Raw genomic sequence first — 17,464 nt, 5'->3', positions numbered from 1 at the left:
AGTTTGGTAACTGCCTGCCCTGCCCCCCCAGTGAAATTTTACAAAGGAAGAGCATAAACCTTGAAACTTGAAATGAACCAAAGTTTGAAAAGAAGGAGGTGAAGAAAAGGGGATCAAATCTAACAAATCTCCATTGCTGGCATTTTTAAGTTCATAATCCCCAAACACCCCTTTTGAGGATCCGAGAAGTTGAATGTTCTTGGACTGAGATCTCCGCAGTTGACAGTTTAAAAAGTCAAAGATTACCTTAAAATCTAAAGTGATGATGCTTGAGGAAAAGGAATCTAGAAAACCAGAAAAAGACCTCCCTTCTCTGAGATGCCAATCAGCTATTGCCCAAGATGATTTTGATATCTCAATTTTCTACCAACAAATCATGATACTCAGTTTGGGTATTCTCAAATTTTTAATTTCCTTGTGATACCATTACTGACATGTTAAATCTTAACTACTCAGCACACACATCTGCAATTATCACTTTAATCAATATTTGATATTAAAAATCTTATAAAATTGATTACAAATCATAATATCATTATAAAAAAAATACCATGGCAAAATTTACAATAACATGTTACTATACCGTGATAATATATGATCATGAAAGCCTGATTTTGATTAGATGGTATTGTCAAAAGAGCATTTAAGAGTTTAAACAATTGATTAAACTACCTTAATCTATGCTTGGTGTTATGGATTAATTTTCTATGCTTTAATCTTTATTTTGCAATAACACTAAAATAGGCTATAAAACAGAGGAGACTCCAAATTTGACCCTTCTTTCCTCCTGCTCTGCTTCTGGGTTTTTTTTTTTTTTTTTAATCTTTAAGACATAAATCTCTTTAGTGTTTAAAATACCAAAGCAAATAGGAACCTGGTACAGACATCGACATGGATCGGAAGGCAACGTGACATGCCTTCAACAACGCACACGAGCGGTTGACACGAGGGAGATAGAGTGGGGGCCCACTTGAGATTCGGCATTCATTCCCATCGAGACATATGGCTGGCTGTCATTTTGTTGAGGTTGCGAATCAAAGATTAGATCAGATAATCAGCTCTACTTCTCACATTAAAGCTCCTAATTATCACTCTAATTGTGACTTTTCTCAACTTTATATTTTAAATCTGTATAGATTTGTTATATCCAAATTGACTTAAGTTAAATTACATAAATTTATATAACTAAGTTCTTATTTTTTTATTATATTAATATAAAATTAAATAAAAAATACTATGCTTACACACGAGTCTACCCCTCCTCCGATGCAGGGTCCACTTTACGACATTGGACGAATTTATTTTTTTATTTACACATACACAAATCATAATTTTAACAAAAAATAAATAATTGTCATATTTAATATTAATTATTTTTTTATTCATATAATAAATGTCGTATTCAATTTTATACCAAATGTTACGTAATTTCATTGATTCTTTAACACCATCGTTAACAACCTTCTATAAATAACGAATTTATCTTTACTCTTCAAAGGTCCTTCATGTGAATTTACCATTTAATATTAAATTCTTTAATCATAAATATTAGTAACACGCTTTTATCGAGAATATAAAAAAAATATAAATAAGAATCCAAGTGTAGTAAATCAAAAAGTTTTATACTCGATTAACCTACCATGTTTCAATGCTCTCCATTCGTTGAACCACGCAGCACCAAAAATCTTCTTCCCTTCCTTTTCGGGAACCTCATGATCTCGTCGAGTCAAATGAATAAATTATTCATTACGGGTGAAGAATTAGATTTGGACCTTTTTCATAGTTTGTGTTCTAATAATGGGCTAAGATCAGTTTAAATGACCCAAATGGTCCTGATGGGCTTAATCTGGCCAAGTTCTTCTGACCCACTTTTTCTTTAGGCATCTTCAGCCCAAAATCTTTGCCCATTTCACTTGACAGAGATGATGATTCAATCCTATAAACCCAATGTTAGTTTGTTTGTCACATTCACACTGTTGTTTGTGTTCCCTTCAACCAAGGAAAATGATAAGCAAAAAAGAGAATTCGGTTGCAGTTCCTGAGGATAATTGGATGAACATGGTCCTGCATGACAAGCTCACTACCACCCAAAAGAGTCAAACTTAGTGGAAAGCTTCAGGTTCTTTGGCACTATGATGGAAAGAGATTTTGCATTTACTCCCTGGTAGCCAATTGAAACTAGGGTCAGTGCCACAGACAGTTCAACTTCAAGTTCTCTCTCAATATATAGCATGACATGTTGATTGCAAGCTTTGCGTTCTCCTTGTTCTGTTTTCCAAACATTTTGCTTGATTGGGATGGAACTGGTTTACTTGCTTTAGCTTGATCTTGCTTGGGTTTGGTTTCCATGGAAACTATTACCAATTCTGCCCAAGCTCCAAACTAGGAAATAATGCATATCGTGGCAGAGTGAACATTCTTCCGATCAGCACTGGTGCTTGCAACTCGAGCTTCTTGGATTGCATCTCAACACTCTCCTGCACTCAAGGAGTCAGGAGTTGTCTGCTGTTTCTTGGTAACTTAGTATCAAAAGTTAAACCAAAACAAGTTTGCCTTATTGAATCTACATACAGGGGCTGGTATTGTGTTCCCTCTTGTTTCTACCCTTTACTTCAAGGCTGGATGTTGAGTTTTCCAATCTGGGAAGTTTCAGCACTGATCTGTGTTACAAGCCATTTCTTTGGGTAGCTCAGGCCCGAATGCCTTACTTCCAAGGTTCAGCTATTGCAATGACAGCAAATTAGAGGTCCCTGGCACTTTCAACAAAGAGTGTGCAAGTATCTTCATAAGCTTTATCTATAATGTTATCTTTTTTATCAAGATCAAATTAGATAAACTCGTTTTTATAATGAAATAAAACTAAATCAAATAATATAAATTCACACTTTAAACACACAAAAAAATCTAACAAGCATGAAACCGAAAATAAAAATCGTAAATTATAATTGTATTGTTTCCATAACAAGCATCATGATCTAAGCATTGATAATTCATTCATTAAAAAAAAAAATGGTTGGTTTGCAACTTGGTTTTATCATTGGTATCGTTGGAATAGTGGAATTTAAATAAAGTTTAGATATTTCTTTTTTATTTTTGTTGTAAATAAATACTAGTATTGTAGTTCATGTATGTATAAAGAAAAATTCAATTATTTTTCACATAAAATTAAAGAAATAGAGAAAGAGAGGAATTATTAAAGTTAGGTGAGTTGCTTGCATCAAGTTAGTTAGGTTTTCTATTAAAAATAAATATATATTATTTAAAGATTTTAATGCATTTTTGTTATTTCTTGTAATCATAAAAAATTAACATCAATCTTGATTTTAACAATTAGTAATAAAATTACGTACTTTAAAAAAAAAATTAAATAAGTAAATTCATATGAAATCTCAATTTTATTACTAATAATAACTACTAAATGGTATAAAAAATTATTTAATTATTTATTTTTTTGGCTTAGGAAAGTTCATGGTCAATTACACATGGGATTTGCAACAATTAATTCATGACATATATTCTTTTTTTGACTTATCATGCATTTGTCATGTGAAATTAAAATATTTAGAAATACTTAAATAAAAAAAAACCCAAAAAAAAATGGAAAGTCTCAATTCATACTTTAACTTTTTGGTCTTTGACTTTGGGTGACGCAATAATAAATGCAAAGGCAACAAACAAAATAATTTTTATTTTTTTCTCATTTTTAAACTTTTAAAATTTTAATTTTATGTTAAAAAACCAATATTTTTTAAAAAATTAATTTTAAAAAAGCAAATATTTAGAGACTAAGATAATAATTACCCTCCAAAAGCTCTATTTTCCAAAAAGCAACCTTTCCAATCACCCTTAGAAAAAAAAAAAAAAAAAAAAAACCTTTCCAATCACCCAATCCTCCATAGTCCACAACTAACGAAGGCGGCGCGTGGAGGAAGCGCGTGAAGAAGAGTAAAAAAAAGAGGGTGACAAGTAAAAGAAGCGGGGTCGGTGAGTAAAAAACCAAAGGAAAGAAAAAGAGTATAAAAATGAGGGGCAGTAAAAAAGATCGGAGCGAAAGCGAAGAGTTCTCTGTTCACTAAACTCAAATGAGCCACGACTCGTTCGATGCTTTGATCTCCTAAAAAACCTACCTTTTGACCACCTTGCTCGACAGTTTGTTACCTAATTTACTCGCTCTCTCTCTTCCAACTTTTTAATTATTTTTATTTTTATTTTATTTTGACAAATATTTGGGGGGCTTTTGTTTCCCTTTTGAAGGGGAAAATTTTTAAAATTTTTATTTTTTTCTTGCTGCGTCTTTGGCTACTGCGTATATCGACATGACCACTCAATAAAAAACCCTAATTTTCTCTCTCTTTCTTTTCTTTCTGCACACTCTTTTGAGTTCACAGGTACACACTTCGGCAGATCGAACCCTAATATTTTGTTGTTGTTGTTGTTGTTGGTGCAATACTCATTGCGGTGTTGTTGAAATGCTATGATTTGTTGAGGTTTTGGTTTTTTTTTTCTTTTTTGGGGATCTGTTTGGATGCAGAGATAAAACGAAGAACAAAAAGGGAGGGACATAGGAGGAGGAATCAAGGGTGGGATATATGTCCTTCAATCAACCAAGGTCCGATAAAAGCGAGCAACAATACCGAAAATCCGGGCGATCCGCCAGCTCTAATCAGCAGCGGACCTCCTCAGGCGCTTACGGTAAGGGCGCTGGCGGCGGGCCCGCCCCTTCACCGCCTCTTTCTTCCTCTTCTTCTTTATCTTCCAGTCGAAGGTAACGACAACTCATCATCAGGCTTTAGGCTTTAGGGTTTGCTTTGTTTTTTCTTTTTGTTTGATTGCCAGTTTATTTAGGGTTTCTATGCGATTTCATGTATTGATGATGTTTTTTTTTTGTTGGGTGGTCTTGACACGATAGTTTGAAGAAGTCTAACAATGCACAAGGAGGGCAATCTAGGGTAAATTCACCGGCTGTGAATCCTTCGGAGTCTACTAGTGCTTCTGCCGCCCGAAACATACAAAATGGTGCACATGTACTGCCCCAGTTACAGGGTATGATTCAAAATTCTTAAGCTTGTTTCTCTTTATAGATTTATAATCGAAGAAAAGAGGATTATCTTGATGTTATTTGTGTTTGTGCTCATTTTTTCTGATAGGAGCATCTGATGCACCGGTTGCAAGCAGTGCTGCAAAGCCGGTTGAATCACCTGCCACTCAGAGAAGCACCCGAGCTGTTCCGAAGGCTCCAACTTCTCAATCTGCCACCATGAGTTCTGATGGTAGTTTTCCCATAACTCCTGCAAAAGGTATGTTTCTATTGTGCTTGGTGTACTCAGATTATAGGATCAAAGTTACTTCAATTATGAGAAAACTGTGGGTTATTCAGTTTAGTAATTATAAATGATGTATAATATAGTTCAATGCTTATTTACTGTGATAGTATTTCTAGCTCTAAGATGATGTGACTAATCTTTTTTTTTTCTGACTAACTCCAGGAGATGCATCCAAAGCATTCTCTTTACAATTTGGGTCCATAAGTCCTGGTTTCATGAATGGAATGCAGGTATCTTACAATTCTCATATTCGTACTCTTTATCTTTTTTCCTTTCAAAACCTTTTTTTCTAACAGCAAATGTTATATCCTTGTTTTTATGCAGATTCCAGCACGGACTAGCTCAGCACCCCCAAATTTGGATGAGCAGAAACGTGATCAGGTTTGTCTCTTATCATGAACTGTACACTGTCTGTTGATGATTTTGCACCTCATCTTTCTTCTTCTTCTTTTTCTTTTTTAACAAAAATTTAAAAGATAATGAGATTAGTGGATCATTAGACCTAGTGATTGTCCTGCTTCATCTAGTTTAATTTTCAAGAACCATGAAATGTTATGCTTCATAAAACTAAAAGATTGCTTCCTTTTGCTCACCCTGGTTGCAGTTCCAAATATTAAGAAACTGAACACCGTGAAGAACCTAAGTAAAATCTGAACTTGACATGTTTAGGCCCATCTTAATTGCTGGTTTCTCATGTTCACTATCTTGATGCTTTCTAACTGATATAGTTTTGGGGTCTTTTAGGAATTCACTTATATATGATCGACATTTAATCCCGCAGGCACGCCATGATTCTTCTTTTAGATCTGTACCAAATTTGCCTACTCCCATCCCTAAACACCAGTTACCAAGAAAGGATTCAGTTGCAGCTGACCAATCTAATTCGGGGGAGGCTCATCCAGTGTCCAAGGTCAAAAAAGATGCACAAGCCTCTGCGGCATCCCCTGCAAACCAGTCACAGAAGCCATCCCTTCTTAATATGCCCATGACTTCTATGCAGATGCCGTTTCATCACCAGCCCCAGGTTTCCATGCAGTTTGGTGGGCCTAATCAACAGATTCAGTCTCAGAGTGTTACTGCTGCTTCAATTCAAATGCCGATGCATATGCCATTACCTATGGGAAATGCACCTCAGGTACAGCCGCAAGTCTTTGTTCCAGGTCTTCAGGCTCATCCATTGCCACCTCAGGGAATGATGCATCAGGGTCAGGGCTTGAGTTTCACACCACCCATGGGTGGACAGCTTGCTCCCCAGTTGGGAATGAGCATTGCCTCTCAGTATTCTCAACCGCAGGGAGGGAAGTTTGGGGTTCCTCGTAAAACCACTCCTGTTAAGATTACTCACCCAGACACGCATGAAGAACTAAGGCTTGATAAACGAACAGATACATATTCAGATGGTGGGTCATCAGGTCCAAGGTCTCATCCTAATGTGCCTTCTCAATCGCAGCCAATTCCATCCTTTTCACCTTCTCATTCAATTAACTATTATTCCAATTCTTATAATACCAATTCCATGTTTTATCCACCAACAAGTTCTTTGCCATTGTCTAGTAGCCAGATAACTCCCAATGCCCAAGGGCCGAGATTTAACTATACTGTTAGCCAGGGTCATCAAAAAATAGCTTTCATAAATTCAGCGGCAGCCCATAGTTCACCGCAAGTTAATAAATCTGTAAATCTTGCACATGGCACTTCAGAACCACCAAATGTGGAACCTCCACGTGATGTACACAATGTGAAATCCTCTGCTTCCTCAGGTACAACACAGGTGACTGTTAAGCCATCTACTGTTTCTATTGGAGAAAAGGTTGCAGATTCCTCTTTGTCAAGTAGCTTGCTTGCACTTGAAAAGGTTGGGTCAATAAAACCTTCAATGCCAGCTAGTGAGGTTAGCTCATCTCAGGCTCAAAGGGACTTGGATACTTGTCAAGAGAGCTCCGTACAGCAGGCTAAACCTGGAAATGAATCATTGACATGCAAGTCATTACCAGCAGCATCAAAACATTCAGGGGGAGTTCCAGCAACTAACTTGGACGAGAGCCTGCCATCTAATTCTGTATCTTCTGCTCCAGCTGCTACATCTGAGGAGTCTATGCCAGTTGTTGCCAGTAATGAAGGCAGGAGGAAGGAGAGTTTGGGTAGGTCAAACTCTATGAAAGATTATCAGAAGAAACCAGGCAAGAAAGGACTTATTCAGCCACAAAATCAGGTATTTTCCTTGTGTTTTCCTTCTGCAGTTTTTGTTGCACATCTAATGTTTTGTTTGCATGTATTTATCTGTTCCTTTACGTATTGTTGATTGGTGGACAGTCTACGTCAACATCCAACTTGGCTTCCCCCACTGCAGACATTGGTATTTCCTCAGACAGTGCAGTTTCTGAAACTGTGGAGGCTAAAACAGCTGTAGCATCATCAGCAGCTGCTGATGTTTTGTCACAATCTACCAGGGAATTACCGTCAATTAATGATGCTTCAACTTCTTACGTAGAACTGAAGACAGACAGCAAAAGAGAAGGCTTAACCTCAGTTTCATCTGAAGTTCCTGGTATTGGCAGTAATGTTGATAGCTTGGACATGGTTCAGCATGCTAAGATAGATGGTTCTTCCAAGCTGGATGAGCAACCAAAACCTGAAATTAGTCTTGAGCTTCCTTCTCAACCAGTTCTCTTGAAACCTATGGAGCTTAAATCTGATCAGGAACCTGCCTTGAAGTCTACCAACAATGATGTTCCAACCTCAGGAACTGCGCAGGGGGTGGTTGGTGAAGATGTGGGGGTTAACATAGAAAATGAGAGAGTCACTGACAGTGTGGATGTCTCTACCTCTGGAATTGCTGACTCTACAGATGTTGAAGGTTCTCCTGTTGATTTGACTTTGAGTTCAGATGGTTCTTCAAGTGCCACTGGTAGCAGTGAGATCACTGTTACTAAATCTAGTGCATCAGACCTGCAATCTGCTCCTGTCCCAACTCCATATCTCCCAGAATCAACTTCAAAATGTGAAGGGGAAGGTGTTCCGGTACCTGGTTCAAGGGACAAGCCTGTGCCAGAACTCAGTAGGACAAAGAGTACTTTAATTAAAGGGAAGAAAAAAAGAAAAGAATTTCTTCAGAAAGCAGATGCTGCTGGGACAACTTCTGATCTCTATATGGCATATAAAGGTCCTGAGGAAAAGAAAGAGACAGTCATACCTTCAGCAAGTGCAGAAAGCAATTCCATTAGTGTTAAGCAGGCATCTCATGAGGCCCCTCAGGTGGATGCCATAGAAAGTGAGAAAATTGGCCCGAATAAAGCTGAACCGGATGATTGGGAAGACGCTGCTGACATGTCTACACCAAAGTTAGAAACTTCAGATAATGGCGAAAAGGTCCATGGAGGTTTGGTAGATCATGAGAAAGATGGAAGTGGGAATATGGCAAAGAAGTATTCCAGAGATTTCCTCCTTAAGTTTGCAGAGCAGTGTACAGATCTTCCACAGGGATTTGAGATTGCTTCTGATGTTTCAGAGGCCTTCATGACTGCTAATGTCAATGATCGTGATTCATATCCTAGTCCTGGAAGAGTAATAGACAGGCAACCTAGTGGATCTCGATTAGATCGCCGTGCTAGTGGAATTTTTGATGATGGCAGATGGGTTAAATCTTATGGCCCAGGAAGGGATTTGCATCTTGATCTTGGTTATGTTGCTGCTGCAGGTTTTCGGCCTGGCCAAGGAGCTAACTTTGGTGTTCTAAGGCATCCACGTGCACAAACACCTATGCCATATATTGGAGGGATCCTTGCTGGGCCAATGCAACCTATGGGTCCACAGGGAGGGATGCCACGAAATAGTCCTGATGCTGACAGGTGGCCACGTGGTACTAACTATCAGCAAAAGGGGTTGATTCCTTCTCCCCAAACCCCATTACAGATCATGCACAAAGCTGAAAAGAAGTATGAAGTGGGAAGAGTGGCAGATGAGGAAGAAGCCAAGCAGAGGCAACTGAAAGCAATTTTGAACAAACTAACTCCCCAAAACTTTGAAAAACTCTTTGAGCAAGTAAAAGCAGTAAGCATTGACAGTGCAGGTACACTCACTGGTGTCATCTCACAGATCTTTGACAAAGCTTTGATGGAGCCTACTTTCTGTGAAATGTATGCGAACTTCTGTTATCATCTGGCAGGAGAGTTGCCTGATTTTAGTGAGGACAATGAAAAGATAACGTTCAAGAGATTGCTGCTGAACAAGTGCCAGGAGGAATTTGAGAGAGGGGAGAGAGAGCAAGAAGAAGCTAATAAAGTTGAGGAAGAGGGTGAGGCTAAACAGTCTGAGGAGGAAAGAGAGGAGAAGAGAATCAAGGCACGGAGACGAATGTTGGGTAATATTAGACTTATTGGGGAGTTGTACAAGAAGAAAATGTTAACTGAGAGAATTATGCATGAATGCATCAAGAAATTACTTGGTGAATATGAGAATCCTGATGAGGAAGATGTTGAGGCTTTGTGTAAATTAATGAGTACGATTGGAGACATGATTGACCATTCCAAAGCGAAGGTGTATATGGATGCTTATTTTGAGAGGATGGCAAAGTTGTCGAAAAATATGAAACTATCTTCTAGGGTTAGGTTCATGTTGAAGGATGCTATTGATCTGAGAAAGAATAAATGGCAGCAGAGGAGGAAAGTTGAAGGGCCTAAAAAGATCGAGGAAGTGCACAGAGATGCTGCTCAAGAGCGACAAGCACAAGCCAGTAGGCTTGCTCGTGGTCCTGGCATCAATCCTGCTGCAAGAAGAGCACCTATGGATTTTGGTCCGCGAGGCTCTATGTTATCTTCCCCAGGTGCTCAGATGGGTAGTTTCCGTGGGTTGCCGACCCAGCTCCGTGGTTTTGGGGCTCAGGATGTTCGCATGGATGAAAGACAGTCTTTTGAGGCTAGGGCTTTGTCAGTTCCCCTGCCTCAAAGACCAATTGGTGATGATTCTATTACTTTGGGCCCCCAGGGTGGTCTTGCTAGAGGAATGTCTTTTAGAGGACCAACAGCAATGTCCAGTGCTCAATTAGCTGATGTTTCTCCAACTTCAGGAGATTCAAGAAGAATGGCTGCTGGTTTGAATGGTTTTAGTTCTGTATCAGAGCGTACTAGTTATGGTTCTAGAGAGGATCTCATGCCAAGATATGTGACAGATAGATTTGCAGCACCAGCTGCTTATGACCAGTTGAGTTCCCAGGAACGTGGTACGAATTTTGGTCATAGGGACTTGAGGAACCCAGATCGTAGTTTTGATAGACCTCTTGCAGCTTCACCACCTGCACGAGGCCAAACATCAGGTGTCACTCAAAATATTCCTCCAGAAAAGAGCTGGCCTGAGGAGCGCCTGCGGGATATGTCCATGGCAGCAATTAAAGAATTTTACAGGTATCCTCTTGTCTCAAGTGTGGTTTAGTGTCCCATATACTAGCCATCATATTTCCCTTAAATATATATGTAATACATGCACAGACACACATACATTTGCATATGGACCTATACATGCACTCAACTTTTAGTCATCAGCAGAAAATTGAATTATAAAACTACTCTTGAAAAGGGTTGTTGACTGATGGTTGGCTTTAGTATCTGAAATATCAAATTTATGGATAGGTAGTCTAATATTCTGACTACATTTAACATGCTTTAGTTCCATGTATAAATTCAAATCCTGAAAATGGTTATTACTTGGTTACTTTTAGCGAGTACTTAGCATTTGTCGCTTTTAATTCCTATAGCGCTAGAGACGAGAAAGAAGTTGCTTTGTGCATCAAGGATTTGAATTCCCTGAGCTTCCATCCGACAATGATTGCTCTGTGGGTAACAGACTCTTTTGAGAGGAAAGACATGGAACGGGATCTTTTGGCCAAGCTACTTGTTAATCTGACAAGGTCTCGTGATGGTGTGTTGAGCCAAGTTGAACTCGTTAAAGGGTATGAGAATCATTTAGCGACATTTACTGATTGATTATAACCTTTTGAAGTCATTATATTTATGCGTTTTCGTTCTTTTGTTCAGGTTGGAATCTGTTCTCAGTACATTGGAGGATGCTGTGAATGATGCCCCGAGAGCTGCAGAATTTCTGGGTCGGATTTTTGCCAAAGTCATCATAGAAAATGTTATCTCCCTGTGGGAGATTGGACGTTTAATATATGAGGGTGGAGAGGAGCCAGGGCGTCTTCTAGAAATTGGGCTCGCTGGGGATGTTCTAGGAAGCACCTTGGGGATAATTAAAACAGAAAAAGGAGAAACCTTCTTAAATGAAATTCGATCAAGTTCCAATCTGCGTTTGGAGGACTTTCGGCCACCAGATCCTAACAGGTCAAGCATATTAGAAAATTTTATTTAGAGGATACTGATGCTCCTTGTATTTCGTTAGAAGAAATTCATGCCTAGTGGCTCTAGGGGTACCATGTCAATTTGCGAAAATATTTTTGCGTGGGTGGGTGGGGGATTTACATATGGGTTTCTTCTTGGCCATGTTTAAATATTATTTCTTGGAAATATTCACTGCAATTATGAAAGATCAAATTGAGCATCCAAAGTTGGTAACTCTCTGCAGCAACTTGCCCTTTCCTTCCTAAAGCCTATGCGGCCCCTGCATCTTCATCTTATTTGTTATTATATCAAAGCTCTTTGTAATGGCAAGATCAAGATCCTTTGCCTAAGGTACCTGAGCCACGGCCAGGAACTTGCAAAATCAAAATCTTTTGCCTGTGTCACTGCATCAATCAAAGAAACCGCTGTGCCCGGTTTCTTTTGGGAAGCAACAAAGGAACGGTCTGTTATTTTTTTCTTTCACCCTTTTATCCCAAAATCTTCATGATTATTTTACAAGTTTTAAAACTTTGAAATGTTGTTCAAAGAACTGAAACTGAGGACATTATCTTGAATGCCATTGGTGCATAAGGCTTCAAAGTTTGATCTGAGGCTTCCAAGTTGAGAAATTAAGCATGGCTTCACCAATTTATATTTAAAGCAATCTCTGATTCACTCTTTAAATGGAATTTCCAGTATTGGGGCAATAATATAACAAAATTGTACTAAATAAAGAAACATGTATCAATAGTAATGATAAATGCCTGCTTGTAACTTGCAGGGATCCGATAAAATTCTTGCCCAACCAATTTATTTTGGAACAAAACTTGAAATCCATCTCCTTGTCTACATATATAAATAAAATCAATCTACAAACAGCATGAATCAAAAATTATACAAAAAGAGAGACTCAAAAGGAGAAAGGTTTTGCATACACATCAAATGGCTCGCAGGCTGTTAATTGGGGCTCCTGTGAAACAATAAAAACACAAAAGAAAAGGTCAGAAACTCCTCAATCACATATTATCTTCAAATTTTTTGCAAATTAGAAGGCTCGGTGTTGGCAGCTTCTCCTGATTTATCCTAGGAAGCCAAAATGATGTTCGCATTGATGTTTCACTGTATAGTTCCAGATTCTAAAACAAACAACAAATTAAGACTCCTGATCACACTTTCAGTTGTTTTACCAACAAAGTTTGCTCCAATCTCAAAGGTTACTCAAATAATTGGCACAATCATTTTTACATACATATAAACCTTGCTAAACATGCACAAGTGTGTACGTATTTGTGTGTGGTATGTTTTGACTTGTATATAATCAACCAAAGGAAAATTAACTTGATAAGTATGGAAACAGAGAGATTTGAATAAATTGGTCATGCAAACCCTACCTGTCTCAGCCCACCACCGATACCAACACTACCTCCTGTCAAAAGCATGGTGATGAGGGACGTAACAGCACCACCACCAACGTCACCGCCCCCCACACTTCGAATTGCATTGCGCATTGCAGTGAGTATGCTCCCATACGTAGCCCCATGCCCACGCTCAATGGCTTGGATGAAGCAGAATGTCATAGCACCAGTGGATGTAATCTTCGATAAAGCCTGCTCCCCAAAGCATTAAAATATTTTTCAGTTTTTTGAGATCTAAAATGCCCTCAGGACTAAAATTTCAAGAGATCTAATCAGCTTTTCTGAAACTTACAGATGTATCAGCAGAGGTTTGATGATCATCACAACCACTAAAGGAAATTACTTCTCCACCACTTGTTCCCTTCCATAAACCTGATGCTGGACGATGGTCCTCCCATATATACTGTCCAGACCTGTGTCCAAGATAGGCATCAACTTCCAGAGGATATAAAACAGCATAGTTGATGATAAAAAATGCCAAAGGGTAGGAAAAGTTTCTGGATCACCCCTCCTAAGAGCCACTTCAGATGGACCATAAGTAGGTCCTTTCCAGTTCTTTTTCCTCCCTTCATCAGACGTGTAAAATAAATTTGTCCTTTAAAGAATAGAGATTCCAATTCTGACAAAATTACTAGGGAATCCCAATCATGAATTAATGATGTATAAGCATGTTAAATAGCAACTAACCTGTTCATTCTACAAAGGAATGGTAAATCCAACACAGTTCCACTATGGCAAGCATCAATCATTGCATGTAGCTTAACCCCATGAGGCAGAGGTCTAACAATAGTTGCATTGATCTCATCATCGACAATCATCCCTTGTGTTTCAAAATCCAAAGGACATAGAGTCTCATCATACCCATCAACTTCATCACCATTGTAATTCCTCTGCCGCGAACCATGGCCCGAGTAGTGAAACAACAGAGAATCACCAGGTTGACAACCTTGTACTAACCAATAAAATGCCATCCTCAGATTCTGCTTCGTTGGAAGCCTGTTTGGATCAGTTTCCTCTTCTGCATTTAAAAATAATTAACACCCTACTTAACTCTCAAAATCTTCATTTACATACTTAATTAAGTAAACGTCATCAAACACCATAGCATAAATGCATCAATCAGAGATGTAAGATTCTCTAAGGTAACTATCACCTTTATGGCTGATCTGATTGATCAAAACTCAACCTTTATACCTTAAAAATTTGTTGCCCAATTAAATCACTCTCAACAGAATCAGGTCAAATTCAACATATTTATCCACAGAATCATATAAAAAGGAAAAAGATATGAAATTAACAGGAGAAAAGGAGAATCTTACCAGTGAGCATGAGAATGGAATCTTCGGGAAACTTAAACTTGTTGATGAGAAGGTAACGCATGCACTTGGCGTCATTAATGCAACCTTTGAGCTCGTGCCTCGAGTATCTATACGAAATCCCGCAAATCACCGCCCTTTTCCTCCCGTACGCGTGGGCAGGTGGTCCCGGGGGCGCGTGGTTGTAAGGGGACGGAGAAGAAGGCGGAGGAGGGCCATGCGTGGAAGGAGCCGGCGATTGAGACGGAGGGGGAGGAACGGAGCGAGGGTCTGCGATGTTTGTAACGGCTTGACAGATGGCGCAACGGATGGATCGGGCACCCTGCGGGAGCTGTAAAGGGGTCCGGCAGTTGGAACAGTTGATCAGCATCGGCGGCGGGTAATGGTACTGCATGCCTTGCGGGTACATTCTGGAGACTGTAAAGGTCAATTCTTCTGGAAACAATCCCAAGGTTTGGCCTTGGAGCTTCTTTTTATATCCTTCGATGCGGGGGAAGAGCAAAGGAGGAAGACGACCACAATAAGAAAAAGAAGAACAAAAAAAAATCCGCGTTGACAAAAAAAAAATTCAGACAAGCTGGAGTTTTGCTTTGTTCCCTGCGATTATTCGTTGGATGTTGGAATAGGGAGAGATTAAAGAATATAAAATAAAATCGCTTTTATCATTGGAAGCCAAAATATTATCTTATAATCTATCACGAATCACGCGTCAGTAAGTCATAGTTCAGTAATAATCATTGAATACCAATCATAAATAATAATTTGTAATATTAAATTTTAGTTATATATATTTTATAAATTATTTGTAATTAATATAACACATACTAAAATTCATGAATGGTTTTGAATATGATTTTAAATTTTGATTTATTAATTTTATTTTATTAATAATATACATAAAAATTAATTTTGAAAATTATTTTTTATTTTGAATTAAGTTTAAATGTTGATTTTTAATTGAGTTTCAATAGAGTATGAATAAGTAAATCTTGATTTTACGTACACCATTCTTATTTATTGTTATAAAAAAAAAGGAAAAATGAAAAAGAATAGAAAATTTAAATTTTATTTATCCATAATTTGGGCCGGGTTCTGTGGCCCAGGTCGGTTAAAAAGTCTTAATGGGCTTGCATTGAAGTTGGGAGTTGGGTCGGGTTTTAGGGCAAATCATTGTCACCCGTATATAAACAAACAAGCGGTTGATTCCTCTGTTAAATTAGCTGCGCAGCCTAGCCATTGTGGATTTCTAGGGTTTCTGCTCCGTTCCTCTCGCATCGCAAAATGGTAAGGCTTCTCTTTCGCTTGAATTCCTTCGCCATTTCTCCTAAGATTTTACCAAAATGTTGCATTTTCAGTGTCATTTAAATCACCGTTGTTGATAGTTTCCTTTCATGTTTCAACTCTTGGCAACTGATTTTTTTTATCCACTTTTTCATCTGAAATTGCTTTGAAAAATAATGGAAAGTGAAAAAGTCTCTTAATTTTGAAGATACACTTTTAATTTTGCTGAAATTTAAGTCCTTTGTTAATTGGTATGATTGTTTATTTTGTTTTGTTGTGATCAAAGTTAAGTCTTTTTTGTTCTTTTCATATGGTAAAGTTTGTAGTTCTGTTTTAAGATGGTAGCTTATGTTAGCTCTTGCACTGCTTTAATTTTATGCAGACAAAGAGAACCAAGAAGGCTGGTATTGTTGGGAAATATGGTACGTGCTCGGTCTAGATTTTATGAAGTTGGGTCGTTTTGAATTTGACATGTTTCATGAGATATAAACCATAATGTGAACTATTGTGCTCTATTATTGAAATGCCATCATGTTTCTAAAAATGAGGAATCTTTTATTGTTAATAGCAGTTTAATATCTTGTTTGCTTGTTGTTTGTATGGGTTAATTCTGTTTACAGACTGTTATGGCTGAAAACTCGATGGTTGGATGCATGTGTTTATAATAATCATGGGGATTTGGGGCTTTGTGTCCCGTCTTGACTCTTTGAAGTACTTTGGAATATTTTTTAATGTTTTTGGCCTGTGCATCAGTGTATTTAGAGATGTTGCTAACAGCTGGTAAATTTCAGGTACCCGATATGGGGCCAGTCTGCGTAAGCAGATTAAGAAGATGGAGGTCAGTCAGCACAGCAAGTACTTCTGTGAGTTCTGTGGAAAGGTAAGTTTCCTATTTGTTTGAGTCAAGATGATTTGATATGCTTGATAGCTTCTTATTTGAGCTTAACATGTTATTAATGATTGCAGTATGCAGTGAAGAGGAAAGCTGTGGGAATTTGGGGATGCAAAGACTGTGGCAAAGTGAAAGCTGGGGGTGCTTACACTTTGAAGTAAGATCTTGTTAGCCATCTCTTGCAATTTCGTATGTTCATCTTAGCTTTTGCTGTATTTCTAATTACTGTCTTGTTTGTTTATGGCAGCACTGCAAGTGCTGTGACCGTCAGAAGCACCATTAGGAGGCTGAGGGAGCAGACTGAGAGTTAATTTGATTGATAAATTCTGTTGTGTTTTTTCTTTTCTATTTGATACATGGAACTGACTGTAGTGCCTCATGCAAGTGTTTTCAATTGGATTTTCCTTCGGGGATATTTTGAAATCTTGAATCAATTGAAGCAGTTTTGGTGTTTACTCTATTATTTCTTGTTAATGGCTGTATTCCTGATTGCATGGACCCATTCCTGGGTCATGATTGTTGATGAAGTGAGAACTGTCTTATGATTCAATCACCAAAAAATTGTTCAATAATAGCTCATGAAACATCATAAATTTCTCATAAAATGGATATTATTCTGATTAAAAGCAGCCTTTCATGTCATTTGCTTTTCCATCGTATATGCCTCTACTGTTGGGTAGCATCATCGAGGTTTTCTTCTGTCCTTGATTCCTTGAGCCTGTGTCCTCCATATCTTTGTACTTTTAAGGTAGGGACTGCTGTCTAGAGGCAGCCCTTCCAGCGGTTCTTTCTTCTGGCCTTCTGCGTGTGTGGCAACTTGCACCTCAGAGTTAAAAGGAGATTTTGGTCTTATCTTGATCTCTAATGCTTCCAAAATACTAGTTTGGAATTGTATTCCTTTACTTTT

At 38.2% G+C, this 17,464-nt stretch overlaps 3 protein-coding genes across 4 annotated transcripts; 2 read left to right on the top strand and 1 right to left on the bottom strand.

Annotated features, from left to right (window-relative positions):
• The first annotated feature begins 4,060 nt into the window (after window positions 1–4,060).
• On the top strand, window positions 4,061–11,873 carry EIF4G (eukaryotic translation initiation factor 4G). The gene is made up of 10 exons (XM_007052338.3): window positions 4,061–4,388; window positions 4,532–4,765; window positions 4,910–5,043; window positions 5,148–5,297; window positions 5,487–5,554; window positions 5,649–5,705; window positions 6,106–7,536; window positions 7,638–10,723; window positions 11,074–11,268; window positions 11,354–11,873. The coding sequence occupies exons 2-10, from the start codon at window positions 4,590–4,592 to the stop codon at window positions 11,682–11,684; spliced, it is 5,628 nt and encodes a 1,875-aa protein (XP_007052400.3). The 5' UTR covers window positions 4,061–4,388; window positions 4,532–4,589; the 3' UTR covers window positions 11,685–11,873.
• A 531-nt stretch (window positions 11,874–12,404) lies between these two features.
• On the bottom strand, window positions 12,405–15,046 carry MC1 (metacaspase 1). Its single transcript, XM_007052336.3, has 5 exons — window positions 14,388–15,046; window positions 13,756–14,086; window positions 13,361–13,481; window positions 13,045–13,260; window positions 12,405–12,623 (listed from the first exon to the last, which is right to left on the bottom strand). Exons 1-5 carry the CDS (start codon window positions 14,791–14,793, stop codon window positions 12,564–12,566), a joined length of 1,134 nt encoding a protein of 377 aa, XP_007052398.1. The 5' UTR covers window positions 14,794–15,046; the 3' UTR covers window positions 12,405–12,563.
• A 504-nt stretch (window positions 15,047–15,550) lies between these two features.
• LOC18614537 (Zinc-binding ribosomal protein family protein) lies at window positions 15,551–17,017 on the top strand. 2 transcript variants are annotated; one of them, XM_007052335.3, is made up of 5 exons: window positions 15,551–15,668; window positions 16,048–16,087; window positions 16,457–16,545; window positions 16,632–16,714; window positions 16,805–17,017. In XM_007052335.3, exons 1-5 carry the CDS (start codon window positions 15,666–15,668, stop codon window positions 16,866–16,868), a joined length of 279 nt encoding a protein of 92 aa, XP_007052397.1. In that variant the 5' UTR covers window positions 15,551–15,665; the 3' UTR covers window positions 16,869–17,017. The 2 variants fall into 2 exon arrangements, with proteins under 2 accessions (XP_007052397.1, XP_017985493.1); XM_018130004.2 differs by lacking the exon at window positions 15,551–15,668 and having other exon boundaries at window positions 16,042–16,087.
• The last annotated feature ends 447 nt before the right edge of the window (window positions 17,018–17,464 follow it).

This window comes from Theobroma cacao, chromosome 1, assembly GCF_053813885.1.
Source record: "Theobroma cacao isolate CCN51 chromosome 1, ASM5381388v1, whole genome shotgun sequence".
Classification (NCBI taxonomy): domain Eukaryota; kingdom Viridiplantae; phylum Streptophyta; class Magnoliopsida; order Malvales; family Malvaceae; genus Theobroma; species Theobroma cacao.
This window is presented reverse-complemented; position numbering and strand designations above follow the sequence as displayed.

Bases quoted from the DNA above. Each gene is read 5' to 3' on its own strand.
- EIF4G (XM_007052338.3), top strand. From the start codon at position 4,590: ATGTCCTTCAATCAACCAAGGTCCGATAAAAGCGAGCAACAATACCGA. The intron at 5,044-5,147 runs GTATGATTCAAA...TTTTTCTGATAG, and splicing joins TGTACTGCCCCAGTTACAGG to GAGCATCTGATGCACCGGTT. The intron at 5,706-6,105 runs GTTTGTCTCTTA...TTAATCCCGCAG, and splicing joins ATGAGCAGAAACGTGATCAG to GCACGCCATGATTCTTCTTT.
- MC1 (XM_007052336.3), bottom strand. From the start codon at position 14,793: ATGTACCCGCAAGGCATGCAGTACCATTACCCGCCGCCGATGCTGATC. The intron at 13,482-13,755 runs GTTAGTTGCTAT...TCTTGGACACAG, and splicing joins TTCCTTTGTAGAATGAACAG to GTCTGGACAGTATATATGGG. The intron at 12,624-13,044 runs GTAGGGTTTGCA...ATTGTTTCACAG, and splicing joins TCGGTGGTGGGCTGAGACAG to GAGCCCCAATTAACAGCCTG.
- LOC18614537 (XM_018130004.2), top strand. From the start codon at position 16,042: ATGCAGACAAAGAGAACCAAGAAGGCTGGTATTGTTGGGAAATATG. The intron at 16,088-16,456 runs GTACGTGCTCGG...GGTAAATTTCAG, and splicing joins TGGTATTGTTGGGAAATATG to GTACCCGATATGGGGCCAGT. The intron at 16,715-16,804 runs GTAAGATCTTGT...TGTTTATGGCAG, and splicing joins GGGGGTGCTTACACTTTGAA to CACTGCAAGTGCTGTGACCG.